The sequence below is a fragment of the Panthera uncia genome (genome assembly GCF_023721935.1).
Source record: "Panthera uncia isolate 11264 chromosome B3 unlocalized genomic scaffold, Puncia_PCG_1.0 HiC_scaffold_1, whole genome shotgun sequence".
NCBI lineage: Eukaryota > Metazoa > Chordata > Mammalia > Carnivora > Felidae > Panthera > Panthera uncia.
Genome location: NW_026057582.1, coordinates 84,417,320 through 84,432,477, shown reverse-complemented (window position 1 = coordinate 84,432,477; position 15,158 = coordinate 84,417,320). Strand labels below are relative to the sequence as shown.

General features: G+C 41.1%; 1 protein-coding gene across 3 annotated transcripts in view; it reads left to right on the top strand.

Annotated features, from left to right (window-relative positions):
• The first annotated feature begins 1,560 nt into the window (after window positions 1-1,560).
• VPS39 (VPS39 subunit of HOPS complex) overlaps window positions 1,561-15,158 on the top strand; it is a 46,825-nt gene continuing 33,227 nt past the window's right edge. For 2 of the 3 annotated variants that reach the window (XM_049613423.1, XM_049613421.1), the window contains exons 1-4: window positions 1,561-2,478; window positions 10,193-10,258; window positions 13,502-13,566; window positions 14,104-14,146. In XM_049613423.1, coding sequence (XP_049469380.1) covers window positions 2,406-2,478; window positions 10,193-10,258; window positions 13,502-13,566; window positions 14,104-14,146 — 247 coding nt within the window. In that variant the 5' untranslated portion in view covers window positions 1,561-2,405. The remainder of the gene's footprint in view (window positions 2,479-10,192; window positions 10,259-13,501; window positions 13,567-14,103; window positions 14,147-15,158) is intronic. The other variant, XM_049613422.1, reaches the window with a different exon arrangement.

The window sequence follows — 15,158 nt, the reverse complement described above, 5'->3', positions numbered from 1 at the left end:
CATTTAAAAAAAAATCAAGTGCAATTTTGTTTACAAATGGTGTATATTAAAGATTTTTCTATCTCAGATGTACTTTAGAGAGAAATATTAGCTTAACTCTTGACATCTGCTATTGTGACACATCCCATTGCTGGCAATGTGGTGCACACTCCAGAACTTTTAACTACTGTTTTGTAAGCCTCCAAGGGCGGTGGCATTGCGGAGTCCTAGGCAGTGCTTTGTTTGCCTTCGTGCCATTCACTGGGTGTTGCACTAGATGCAGAGAGGCACTCCGTCTAAGTGCTTGTGAATGAGTGCCCTGCTAAAGGAACTGTAATGCTTAGGAAGCAGGAGCTAATACAAAGGAAACAGGTCCTTCTGGCTTAATTGAAACAGTTTTTCCTGCATGAAGTAGCGTGGAGGCCCTGGACTGCTGCTCATTCTTTAGGATCGACTGTTCTTATACCTGGTGTTGGTTTAGAGACTGTTTATAAGAGACATCACAAGGTGATGGGATTCATTTGAAGCACTATATTTGTTTTAATGGTTTTGTCCAATTTTGCCTTCCCAAGATTTTTGTTTTACATAGAAAGTTCATGCCACTTTTTAATATAAAAAATTTTAACAAAATTAATATATTTTCCTCATTTTTTTCAGACTTTCTCTAAAGACCATCCTTTCTCCCAATTTCTTGTGGGAATTTTCCTTCCATGGTTTTTACTCTACATTGTCTTATTATCTGTTGAAACCATTGACCACATGACCACAATCTTACTAACTCATACTATAGTGGAAGTGTTTACATTTATTTGACATCTCTGTATAGCTCTTTGCTGTGGTGATTTAAAAAAAAAAGTCACCTAGGCGGTATCTCTAAGGAACATATGAAGAACTGACTATATTCTCAGGTTAATCCATAAGCAAAGGGCTAGTGGTACTGTTGCGTGCTGTTCTTCCATAGAGACACTTAACAAGTGAATAATAGTTATAATGCACCAAGATAGTTGGTCAAATATTTTTTGAGGGTGGTTAGATGTTGACTTAAGACTAGGGAAAAAATCTTAAGGTGTTAAGCAGTAGTGTAAAGTAACAAATTTTGTAGACTGTACCTGATAATTCTTTCTGCATTCTCTTATGGGTTATGGCACTGTGATTACATACAGCGTATCATTTCTTAGAACTGGTTCAGAAGTAATTTATAGTTGTTACATTGACATGTTACCTGAGAGTTTGTATCGGTCTTAGTCCTTGGGCCTGAAACTGCTAGGTATCAGGCCTTCTTTGAGGACAGCAGCTGGCAGTTCTATATTTTCAAGGTGTTCATTTTCTATGGTGAAAATCACCCATAATGCTCAATTCATTTAGCAGTTTTTGTGTTAATACTGACACTTTGAAAGTATTTCACTGGATTATCAGAAACAGCATTTGGTAAAGATGGGACAGTAATCTTAATTTACAAGTGAAGAAACTGACATTGTATAAAAATAAAGTGACCAAGGCCAGTTTTTTTTTTTACTTATCGTAGACTTCTGTTTTAAACTCAAATGCTTTAATGACCTACCTGCTTTTTTTTTTGGGGGGGGGGGGGGGGGGGGGGGTTGCCAGATACACCTCATTCTTGCAGTAGTTTTCAAACATTAAAGTCCATGGACTCACTCTGGGGACTTACTAAAGCACAGACTGCTGGACCCCCTGAACACCCCCCTCCCCATCCAGATTTTCTGATCCAGTAGGGCAGGAATGAGGCCTGAGGCTGCATTTCCACTAAGTTTCCAGGTGATGTTGATACTACTAGTCTAGGGATCACATTTTGAGAACCACTGGCCTAGAACAACCTTTAAAAAAAAGGGTAAAATAGTTGAAGTTGGGATTATAATGGTAATGCAAAAACCACCATTTGTTGGGTGTTTAGAGTGTGTCAGGAGTTGCTAATGTCCACAACACCAAGTTAGTGTGGAACACTACCATCCTTTAGCAGATAAAGAAACAAAGGCTAATTTCCTAAATGGTCTCCATCCCGACTAAGTGACGCCAAAGCCCGAACTCACCACCATGCTACACTGTCTGAGACCGTTCCAAGATGCCCCTCCCCGCCCCTCCCCGCCTTTTAGGTAAGCCCCGTCGCTAATCAGGCTCCATGACACACAAGTTCTGGGTCTAGGGTGAAGGTGGGAAGCCTAGCGCCGGCGCGTTCCTCGAAAGAGCGTTAGGAGTTTGCGCGGAAGGGGTGGGCTTCTGCTGCGGAAGGGGCGGGCTTAGCCCGGCAGGAAGTCCGGTGTTGGCTGTGTTGGCAAACGGCCTGTAGCTGGGGTCTCGGTCAGCGTCCCGCTTGGCCCTTCCTTTGGGCTGGTTCCCGGCCCAGGCCCAAACCTGGCCCGTCCCCGCACACTTCGGGTGAGACTGCTGCGGCGACTCTTCTCGCCGCCATGCATGACGCCTTCGAGCCAGTGCCGATCCTGGAAAAGCTGCCTCTGCAGATCGACTGTCTGGCTGCCTGGGGTGAGCCGAGGGCCCGAGGCGGGTTTAGCGCAGAAGCGGTTCCTGCCTTTCACAAGGCTGGGGATGTGGATAGGAGTCTGGCTGTATGGACTCCGATCGGACGCTGTCCGAGAGGCATGGGATGAGGGAGGGCATAGTATTGTAGACAGCGAGGTCAAATGGGACTGTTTGGCAAGTCCTCAGGGACCCAGACTTTAGGTACGTTTATCCTTGCTTTCGGTACAGAGTTGAAGGTTGAACTTTTCTTATTAACTGTGCTCAGCTTTGGGTCATTTCGATTCCCAAGAAGTCTTCAGTTTGGAGGGGCAAGCAAGCACTGGGGAGTTTTCAACCTACCGGGGGCTTGAACTTGTCCAGATGATTGTTGTTTTCTAGGTGAAAGACAACACTATTTTGGGGGGGCATTAAATACATTAATACCGTATGCCTTTTTTCTTAGTAATCACTCATCGTTCACTTGTCAGTTTTCTAGGTAGCTCACGTTGTTGTTCTAAACTCAGTTTAGCCAAGTGGTTGATTGCCTTGTATTCAAAATGTCCCAAGTTACCTAACTGTGGGTAGAAGAGCATCATTCCAGGCTGTCATGGAATCTAACCCATTAAAAAGTTGTGTAATCCTCTTGGGATTGGTCATTACAGAAAACAGGGTCTGGCATCTCCTGTATGCTCTAGAATGAAAATGATTTCAGGAGTCTAAACCTTGACTCTCAGTTATGAACGTTATGCTCTTATCTTTGAGTGCTTGTGTCTGATAACAGTCACCGAAGACCAAACAAGTAATTTAAGTCTTTCTTGTTAATGTCCAAGTGCTAAAAATCAAAGGCCATAAAAAAGTGGCCCAGAAGTCTTAATCAGATCTTATACTGGGCTAGGTGCCTAAGATGGGCCTGGTGGAATCTTGGTGGTGGCTGGTGTCTTCTGGATCATTTACAGACAGTACCACCAAGTCAGTCTTGCAGAGTTCCTTACAGCCTCTTCAGTAAGGTGCTTTCACTACAGGTCTTCATGTTAATTTGCACTGTCTTGCCTTTAGCAGCCTTGGGCTTTAAAATCACACCTTCACAGCTGTCTTAGTCCCTTGGGTTAAGGAGAGACTCTTGCTTCCTCTGGATATCTCAAGAAACCCTCCATTTTCTGTGATTAAATGCTCAGTAAAAATTAAAAATAAGCAGAGGAGGGGCGCTTGGGTGGCTCAGTTGGTTAAGCATTGGACTCTTGATTTTGTCTCAGGTCATGATCTGGCAGTTTATAGGACTGAGCCCCGCATAGGGTCTGATAGTGCGGAGCCTGCTTGGGATTCTCTCTCTCTCTTTCTCTCTCTCTCTCTCTCTCTCTCTCTCTCTGCCCCTCCCTATCTTGCACACATGTGTGCACACATGCTCTCTCAAAATAAATAAACACTAAAAAAAAATAAATAAATAAATAGAGGAGAAAAGAAATGTAAAAAATGAAAGACTTGACACTGTACAAAGGGACACATTCCCCTAATTTTTCATCAAATATGTATTAGATGTATGTATATGGACCAGTTTCTCTGCTAAAGACAGGGCTTAAAGGATGATTAGGAAACAGTGCCTGTGTTCCTAGGACACAGAGTGAGAAACAAAGACATATGAACAGATTATGATGTAAGATAAATGATACTGGAGGCATATGCTGCTTAATATAGAAACATGGGAGAGAGGAACCCAGCTCAGCCTAGGACATATGCTTCTAAAAAGGATGAATGCAGCTGCTTACCATACTTGTCAGAATCCTTGACTGATACTCTCTGGAACTAGTAGTACATGTATCTCAGCCTCTCACCAACTCCACTTTGTCACCGTAAAGGTTCTCTGTACTTGAGCTTTCCAGAAAGATAGTTTTGAAATGTTAGGGCTGGGGCACCTGTGTGGCTCAGAAGAGCGTGCAACTCTTGATCTCAGGGTCGTGAGTTCAAGCCCTACATTGGGTGCAGAGATTACTTAAAATGAGTAAATAAATTAAAACTTGAAATGGTAGGTAGCTCTTTGCCTTGATCCCAGCAGGGGACGGGCTCGTTACCTCCTAGGACACTGCAGTAGATATTAGGCTACAAGAGGCTATTTACCAACTCTTGACTCAAAACTATTTTCCGACCTGAGCAGCAGTAAATACTACTATTTCTAGTCATTACCCTTTTTACCTAAAATTCATCCAGGACCTCGAGAAACCAGATCATGCAGGGCCAGACAGTATTCGAGCTGGAAGATGTCTTAGAGACACCATAGTCCATCTCTTGGGAAATGGAAATGAGGGAAATGGAAATGAGGATGCTGATGATGATGACTTCTCCCTAAACTCCAGAGTTGTAGAATCCGTCTGATTTTTAAATACCTTCATTTGGACGTCTAGTAGCATGGCCACAACGGTTCTTGATTCCACTCTCCCAAAACATGCTTTGTCCCGCTGCATCCCACATCTCAGCAAATGACATTTCTATGTACCTATTTTACTAAGGCCAAAAGCCTTGGAATCATTCTTCACTTCTCTTACATGCTGCATCCAGTCCATCTGCAAATCTTGTGTGCCCTACTTTCAGAATAAGTCTAGAGTCCAGTCACTTCTCTCCATCTGTACTGTTTCTACTTTGATGAGAGCACCACCTCTCTCATTTGGATTACTGCAGTAGTTGTCTGACTGATCACCATGTTTGTTATTGTGCTGCTCTCAGTCTTTTATCCACACGGAGGTAGAGTGATCCCTTGAAAATTTAATCTGATCACATCTCTCCAGTGCTCAGAACCCTTCAGTAGCTTCCTATCACAACTAGAATAAGTTCCAAAGCCCTTTCTGTGCTTCATACATCTGACATCATCAGACCTCTGGTTACTTCCCCTCATCCACCCCATCTCCTGTGCTCTTACCCCGTCTCCTTTGTCCTATTAGTCACACAGTCTTCTTTATTCCATAATACCCAAAGCATGTACCTACCTCAGGGCTTTTGCACTTGCTCTTTCCTCTGTCTGGAACTCTCTTGCTCTAAATATTACATTGCTCCTTCCTCCTTCCTCCTTTCCTTCAGGTCTCTGCTGAAATGCCACATAAATCAGCAAGACTTTCTTTCCCCAACTATGCTATATAAAAGACAATGTGCTATTCTCTTACTCAGGCTTATCCTTCTTCTTATTATGGATTGCTACTTAGTGCTGTTTTATATTATACTATTGTCTCTTTCACTCCATATTAGAATAGAAGTTCCTTCAGAGCAGGAACTCTGTTTTGTATATTGCTTTATAGTTCCTAGAATAGCTCTTCATAATAGGTGTTCATTAAACCTATGTTTGATGAATGAATGATGATATTAATAGTAATAGCTTCCGTTTATTGAGTACTAGTCTGTATTAAGCTTTTATGAAACAATAACTGCATTTTGCAGAGGAATAACCTGAGAATTTAAGTAATTTTTCCAAGGTCCTATATCCAGTAAATCATGTCTGATTCTAGACACTGGTACCCAAACTTTAATATATATTCAGAACCTGTAAAGAAAAATGCAAATGTGTGTGTGTGTGTGTGTGTGTGTGTGTATGCAGTCATTCTTATATTTTCCAAAGAAACAATAGAAAGATGAAAAGGACTAAAATGGTTGCCTGTAGCAGACAGGAGAGAGTGGACAAGAATGGAAGCTAGACTTCCCACAGTTTTAGCATTGAAACTACATAAATGTGTCGTATAATTAAAAAATTGAATTCAAAAATGCAGATTTTGGGTCACTCTTGCAGAATTTATTGTATCTAAATCAGATCAGCACTCAGGAATGTGTATTTTTAATAAGTTTAAGTCGTTCTGATATAGCTAATCAGGATTATGCTTTAAGAAACACTGTTCTTTGCTCTATGACCCCCCAAAAAAGGAAAATGACCACTACCTTTTCCATTTCTGTATTCCCTGCAGTGGCCAGCATAGGGCCAGGAATGGAATTATATATCGCATGAGCTTGGGCTGGGTTTGCACTGTTGGACAGATCTTCATTAGGGTTATTATGAGCAAGAGGGCTCAGCACTTCCTCACTTCCCAGGGGGAATAAGCTCCAAACTTGTGGCTCAGGATTAGTCTGTCAGGAATTTTCTAGGGCTGATTGACATCTGTTTATGTATGTGTTATCCACAGAATACACCGTTTATGTAGTGTGTCCCACTCTCTGATTTGCTGTATTGGGTCTCAGAAGGGACTGTCTACTCAAATTTTGAGCCTGCTCTGGAGACTTCTCATTCTCTTTGTTTTGTATCCATTATTGTATTATAAGATGACATGTCGTAGAATGTGGAGGCCCAACATGGGTCAGGTCTTCTGGTCACCTGAGCCCCCACTGACTTCCAAAACCAAATGAAGCCTCTTCAAGATTCTGTGCCATTATCACATCTGGATGATGCACTGTTTTCCCTTGTGAGTTTGAGTATTAGCAGTGTGTGTGTGTGTGTGTGTGTGTGTGTGTGTGTGTGTGTGTGTTGCTTTTACTATATAAAGGAAAGCTGTTACAATACTTTGCATGTATGATAAATGCATTTTTCTCCAGCACCTTCAAATGAAAACGTGAAAAGGGCCAAATAAAATCTCAATTAAAATTTTTATTTATTTGTTTATTTATTTACAATGAATTTGTCTGATTCCACTTTATGACCAATAGAGTAGGCATTTGATAAGAAACATCTATTGGCAAGTAAACATTGCAATAAAAATGGAAAGTAGACTCTTGAATGTCATGTTTACAAGTTTGACTTCATTTGTTAGTGGTGCAGCTTCATGAAGGTTTAAGCCCCAGTGTGACAGTATCACAGATCTGTCTAAGGTTTACTATCTGTCTATAGCAAACATGGAAGGACACATATAGGGAGACCGGTGAGGCCATCACAGGGGTTACTGAAGACCTGGGATACGGCTGTTGCAAGGTACCTTACAGAGGTGAAATTGATAGATGTTGCAGACCTGGGTGTAAAGATAGGTTTCTCAAAGACACAAAGAAAAACAGTAGGGATTTGGGAAGCAGAGTGGGAAGGGAAGGTGAACATTATGTTGGCCTTTTGGTTATAGATTTTTATGTATGTTTTAAGTGAGTTAAAAACTTTTCTACTTCATTTTATTGACATCTGAAATAGCAGTGGGTGTCCTAAAAATCAACTTTAGCATTACCAGTTGCTCAATACAGTAGTATTGAGCACAATATCTTTTACAAAGCAAGCACTGTGAACTTAATTCTTTTGTTTTCTGTGTTCTCTTCTGACATAAATCTCCAGCATTCCATTAGAGCTAGTGTTATTTCTGATTTCTCTTATGTCATTGAGAGAATGCACTGTTAGGGAGGCTGGGTGGCTCAGTCCAATAAGTACTGGACTCTTGGTTTTGGCTCAGGTCATGATCTCACAGTTGTGAGTCAAGCCCCACGTTGGGCTCCACGCTGGGCATAGAGCCTGCTTAAGATTCTCTTTGTCCCTCTCCTGCACATACACGCACATCCTCTCCCTCTCTCTCTCTCAAAAAAAAAAAAAAAGGCACACATTCTCCTACTTCCTGTGTCGACACAAAATAAAAGAAGACAGAGTCATTATCTTTTCCTGGAAGACTAAGGACATCAACCTTAGGAAGATTTCTCCAATCAGGAGAAATGTTCCTGATGTGGCTTTTGACCCCTGTTTTTGTTGTTTTTACATTTTTTTTTAAACTTTATTTATTTATTTTGAAAGAGAGGGAGAGAGTACCAGTGGGGGAGGGGCAGAGAGAGGGGGAGAGAGAATCCTAAGCAGGCTCCATGCTGTCAGCAAGAAGCCCTCCGTGGAACTCAGTCTCACAAACCATGAGATCATGACCTGAGCTGAAATCAAGAATCAGATGCTTACCCGACTGAGCCACCAGAGCACCCCTACCTGTTTTTAGAAATATAACCAGTGTCGTTCAGACAACCTCTGGCCAAAATCCATTCTTTTGACATGTGATGCCTTAGTAAGTACATCACAGCATGTAGTTACGTCCTGATGCTTCCGTACACATCTTACTACATGTATGAATCGGGACAAATTATTTATCCCCTAGGCCTCAACTTCCTCATTTATAAAATGGGGCTTTATCAGAAGGATGTACCTCAAAGGATAGTTATGAGGATTAGTGAAGTTAACATATGATATGTGCTTAGCATTTCCTGGAACACAATACATTCTCAATAAAGTATCTGTTTGTACCATTTTCCAATATTTTATCTCGTAAAGGATCAAGAGAGTTTATGAAAGGAATGAATGACCTTTATGTTTGTTACAACATCAAAAAGCTGAGGAAGTACCTGTACATGCTTAACTTACCTTAATGAGTTAATATACATCTGTCAGGGTAATTATTTAAACCCTTTTGAAGCCTCTTTACTTTTCGCATAGACCATTTTAGTGTCTCCAAAGCAGTCCTTGAACCAACAGTGTTAGCATCACCTGGGAACTTGTTAGAAATGCAAGTTTCCAGGGCTGCTGTGAGACCAGCTGACTCGGACACTGAGGGCAGGGGCCAGCAATGTGTTTTAACAAATCCTCAGATAATTTTGATACATACCAAAGAACCACTCACTGGCCTAGATCGTCTTTTTGTTTGTTTGTTTGTTTTCCTTATAAGAGCTTTATTGAGCTGTGATTCACATACCATACAATTCACCCATTTAAACTATACTGTTAAGTGGGCTTTAGTACATTCACAGAGTTGTACAAGTATGGCCACAGTCCATTTTAGAACATTTTTATTATCCTATCAGCCCCATACCCCTTAGTTTTTACTCCCTCATTTTCCTATAAGCCCACCAGCCTTAGGCAACCACTAATCTTTTTGTCTGTATAGATTTGGCTCTTTTGACATTTCATATAAATAGAATCATAAAATCTGTAGCCTTTTTCGTCTGGCTTCTTTCATTTAGCATAATGTCAGGTTCATCCCTGCTATTGTAGCACATGTCAGCACTTCATTCCTTTTGGTGGCTGGCTTATATTCCATTGTGTGGATTTGCCACATTTTGCTTATCCCTTCATCAGTCGATGGACATTTGGGTGGTTTCTACCTCTTGGCTTTTACAGATGCTGCTTCTCTGAACATTTGTGTCCAAGTTTTTGTGTGAGCATATGTTTTCATTTCTCTCATGTATATGCCCAGGGGTAGAATTGCTGGGTCACATGGTAACTGTACGTTTAAGTTTTTGAGGAACTGCCAGACTTTTTTCCAAAATGACTGTACTGGTTTATATTGCTGCCAACAATGTGTGAGAGTTGCAGTTGTTTGTTTTGATCTGCTAGGCCGCCTTTTGAGATAATGAATTCTGTAAGGTTAATACTCTGTGGCACTTCTAATTTTCCTTAAGATAAAATCATTAAGCCTCCAAAGGGTACCTTTTAGCTTTGTTTCTGACATTAGAGACCTACTTTTATGTTTATACTCCCCATTTTATGATTATATAAATTTTCATCCTATTTTTGGTCAGTTTAATTTTGAAACCGTGAAGGCAGGGCCATTTTCTGTTCCCTGATATGTCTAGTCTAGTAATGATGCTTTTTTGATTGGTTGGTTCTCAAACATTTCTTGAATATAAATATTCCTTAGTTTTGCAAAATACCTGCTATCAAAAGCAACTCCTTTTCTTGACCCTTTGACTTCTCATTACAAGCCCCAGCTCAAGAAGTAGGGTTTTAGTAAAGCTGATTGACCTTTCTCACAGTTCTTTTCTCTTGCAGAGGAATGGCTTCTTGTTGGCACCAAACAAGGACATCTTCTTCTCTATAGGATCCGGAAAGATGCTGGTAAGTAGCAGCTCTCCAGAATTGAGAAAGAGATGGCTTACTACTCATGCAAAAAATGTTGATAGCTAATATACAACTGTGAAATCAGTGATCCCTAGATCATTAAAAACCATTGGGGTTGAGAGTAATACTGTGGTAAAGTGGGGAGAAGCATATGAACATCTTCAGGGTTTTTTGTTTTTTTCAGACTCTATTCCCCTACCCACCCCCCCACCCCCGCCTGTAGGTGGGGTTGAACATTCCTCCCCTCCTTACTTCTTAGTGACTCCCTGTCAGAAATAAATATTACTGATGGGTATAAGATTTTTGTGTGAATGATGTGGGGGTGGGAAACAAAATTAGGAACCACTGGTTTAAAAACTTTTATTAACTTGTGAGGGGTGGACTAGAAGAGAGGAGACCTGGATTTGAGCTCAGCTTTCCTTCTCCTTGGCTAAATGACTATGAGTAGGTCCTTCCCAATGTCATTTCCCTCTTCTATAAACTGCCTGTCTGTCTCAGAAAATTGTTGAGGTCAGATGCAAGGACTTTGAAAACTAAAGCTCTGTCAAATGTGACATTGTCAGCAAAATGTAGAATAATAACCATAAGTATTTGAAATTTATTTTGTCAGAGTTTCTTCCTTTGAGGGAGAAGAAGTACCTCACTCCCTTTTCATAATTTTACTTCGATGTTCTTTTTATGGAAAATTGATGTGTTTAGATAATATACTTTGGAGCTGTAGAGTCTATAAAAATCTGCTGTAAATGCCCAAGTATGTCGAACCATATGAAATTGTCTTATTTTAGTTTAGTTTAGTTTAGTTTTTGAGAGTGAGTGAGAGTGGGCGGGGGGACAGATAGAAAGGGAGAAAGAATCTTAAGCAAGCTCCACGCCCAGCACAGTTGTGGGGGGGTTGGGGAGGGGGTAGAGGGGGAGGAGAGGCCTTGATCTCATGACTGTGAGCTCATGACCTGAGCCACAATCAAGAGTTGAATGCTCAACTGACTGAGCCACCCAGGCGTCCCTGCCCCTTTCATTATTTGACTGTATTAGAAAAAACTACATTTCATAATTTTCAACCTAATAGACTTTCTGTAGTAAATAGCTTAAGGTAATAGTGCTTCCCTTTGGAGCCTTAAGCAAGGGTAACATGGGAAAAAAGGGCATCTTTCAGATGTGTGGGGTGGGGAATATTTTTCCCTCTACCAATTTTAGGTTCGTTGGGTGGGAATATGTAAATTGGACTGACAAAAGACAGATTAACAAAAGAATGACAAGTGTATTAACATGTGTATTACACATACACATGGAAGCATTTAGTGATGGGTAGCTGAAAGGGCTGGTTGGAATTTGGGCTTATATAGCATCTTGACAATGAACAAACCATTTTTAAAGAAGCAATAAGGCAAGGGAAAAGGACTTAGAGTTTCTAGGATGGCAAACTGCTAGAAGACACACACATGGGAAACTAATGGAAAAAGGACTAGTTAGTAAGGTTTGTTAGTAGATTGCTCTGGTATCCTCTGTGGGCCGCTGAAGGTCTAGTGTTGTCTCCAACTAATTAAATCCTGTCCTTGGTAGAGAGGGGGTAGAGGGACACCTGTGTAAATGTATGCTCTGTTTTTAGGCAAACTGGAGGGCAGAGAGCTTTTCTTGCACCTGTTTCTTCTCAATTGCCTTCAGCTCAAAATAATCCCTGTACAAAAGTGGCAGATTTTGGGGTGGCCTATTCTGCTACCCTTTACCTTATTCTGCTACTCTTCTGCTACCCTTGAAATAGGAAAAGAGGAAGGCACCTGGTTAGAAGAGAAACCAAAAGTCAAAGTAGAGGGTTTGTGAAAGAGAGAGAGGGGAAGAGAAAATCCCAAGCAGGCCCCACACTGCTAGCACAGAACCTGACATGAGGCTTCAACCCATAAATGTGAGATCATGACCTGAGCTGAAGTCAAGACCCGGACGCTTAACTGACTGAACCACCCAGGTGCCCCTAAAAATTTCTGTCTTAATTTCTACCCTGGTAAACATTGATAACTACAACCCATATTAAAGTTTTGGGATTCTCCATAATTTTTAAGGTTGTGAAGGAGTCTTGACACCAAAAAATTTGAGAACCTCAGTCCTAGATAATTCTGCTTTTGAGGAGAATTGTTAAAATAAAGCTCTTTTCAAATATAGAGCTCTGTATCAAGTGTGAAGTGGCTGGTTTTTTTTTTCTTGTGAAATATAATGGCAGAATACAGGGCACATTTCTGAATCTCTTGAATCTCCCGAGTCCCTTCATCTCCTTTGCTGAGGGACAGGTGGAAAAAGTAAGATCAGCTTTGGTGGTGTGGGCCCCACTAGTTGTGGGGAGCAGCCTGGGGTCAGCAGCCTGAATAGTCTCTTCACAAGCTGGGAGACAGGTAGAGTGTAGGCTCAGCACACGGGCTTTCCAGTCAGCCCTGAGTTTGCTTCTGGGCGCTTTCTCACTGGACTGCTTGACCTGTCAGGTGCCTCACATATGAAATTGGAACAGTAATACCTACTTCTTGGAATAGTTGTGAGGTTTTAGCAAATATACATCAATTTTTAAACCCAGAACCCAGCACCTAGTTTTTGCTTAGTTTGTTGTTATGTCATTGTCATGATAATTATAATTACTCTTCTTGCCTTGTTGGTGATTTTTGAGGCTGAATATTTTTGTCATTCCCACAAAGCTAGCATGACATATTTTTGTGGTATGTAACTTTCTTCCCTTTTTGCAGCAGTGCCAACAGATGTAGAATCTCCTGAAAGTGGCAGTAAGTGTAGATGTATTAAATTACTTTAGTCCTGGGGTTAGTATTGAGTGTTTGCTCTGTCCCGTGATGCAGAACATAGGGTAGCTGCTGGGATTTAGCTGGTCTAGATCTGAGGATGCTTTGGGCTGGGTTTCATTGCTTGGGTTCTTATATTTGTGACTTTTTACAAACACTTAGCCGAGGTACTATATTGCAGCATAAGACCTTCAGACTCACAAGTACCTTGTAGCGTCACTGAACTTCCATCATATGATTGCCAATGCCAAGTGAAGGTGCATGAAACCCCCTGTTCTAAAATTAGAATTGAAAGTGACTTCTTATACTCAGTGAAGAGAGCTCTCTAGTGTAGATCTCTAGCCTCTAGTCTTAGGAATTTGTAGATTCATGTAGTAGAGCAGTATGGAGCAGCATTTTTTGTTATAGTTAAGTTTTACATGTATCCCTGTGTTTGGAACTGTGAATGTTTGTTTCTTTTCTATAGGTTGCAACAGGTTTGAAGTGACACTAGAGAAATCCAATAAAAACTTCTCCAAAAAGATTCAACAGGTAGGCAGTGATGGTTGTCATTACAAGAATATTTGACTTCTATGGGACCATGTCAAAACTAGAACTTCGGTAACATTTTTAATAACTCTGAATCCTCTGCTCTCTGTTCTCCCACTTACGCAGAGATCGTGGTCCATCCATCATGTGCCTGAGATCCTCTATAATGAGCAGAAATTGCGATTACACATAAATATAAGTCAGATTCCTGTCATTGGCATAGACTCTTTAGTCCCTTTTTTTTTTCCTTAACATTTATTCATTTTTGAGAGTGAGAGAGACAGAGCATGCGCAGGGGAGGGGCAGAGAGAGGGAGACACAGAATCAGAAGTAGGCTCCAGGCTCTGCGCTGTCAGCCCAGAGCCCGACGCGGGGCTCGAGCTCATGGACTGCGAGATCATGACCTGAGCTGAAGTCAGATGCTCAACTGACTGAGCCACCCCTGTACCCCAAGTCCCTTTTTAGTACTGTAGTTAAATGAAGTTTTGTTAAGTCCTGTCAGAAATGTTTAATTGAGTCTAATGATTTGTTCTTTTCCAGATCCATGTGGTTTCCCAGTTTAAGATTCTGGTCAGCTTGTTAGGTAAGAAAAGGGGTTGTAGTTATATTTCATGTGTCAAAAAATAAAAACTGTGACCTGACTAACTCTTTCATGGTTAATTTGAGAGTCAGTGAAACTGACCTGTACCACACCAGACACAGCAGGGTACACGAGTATTAAAGACAACAGCATCTCTCATAAACTTGAGCTCTGTTCTCCAAGGAGTGCTGTTCATTCATTCAGTCACAGATATTTATTGCTATTGAGCAGATATTTATTGAGCCCTGCCCTAGGCATTGGGGATACCAAATTGAAAGAGACATAGGTTCTGTCTTTGAGTTTATGTTCTGATTGTGAAGACTGAAATGACAAAAAATAATCATGATTCAGTGTGATAAGTTACAATGGAAATTTATAAAAAATGTTGTGGATATTAGTAATGGGAGTGACAGCATCATCTAGTGGATGATTAGAATTTTGATAGGAAGGGAGAAGAAGGCAGAGCATTTTAAGCAGAGGCCCTGCAGTCTGACCAGACTTAGGATATGTGGTGAAGAGTGACACAGTGGCAAGAGATAGGGGAGAGACAGATCAAGGCCAGACTATTCAGACCTTGTTTGAAAAGCCATAGATTCAATTGAGGGCAGCCAGTGAGGCCTTTTACTGGCAACAAAGAACTAGAAACTTGCCTCACGTTTGTACTGTTCAGCCCAGGGCCCAAATGGTAGAATAATTTTAAACGTAGCTTCTAGGTTTAGAGAGGAACATTTAAAGTAACTATGTCTTAATGAGTAAAACTAGATAGGAGGCCTGAGTGAAATTATTTTGCTTGCAGCTAGAAAAGAATTCCTCATCATGGGATCATACAAAGTCCACAGAGGATTTCCTTTCTTTTATTGAGGCCTCCTAATGGAAGTAGCTTCGAAAGCCAATTCTTGTACAAATATTGCATCACAAATTTCCAGACTTGAGGAAGACCGAGTATAAGAGGGCTTTGCTAGTGAAACAGCTCTCTTACACAAGCCAGCCCAAATTTAAAGGAACAGAAGTGACC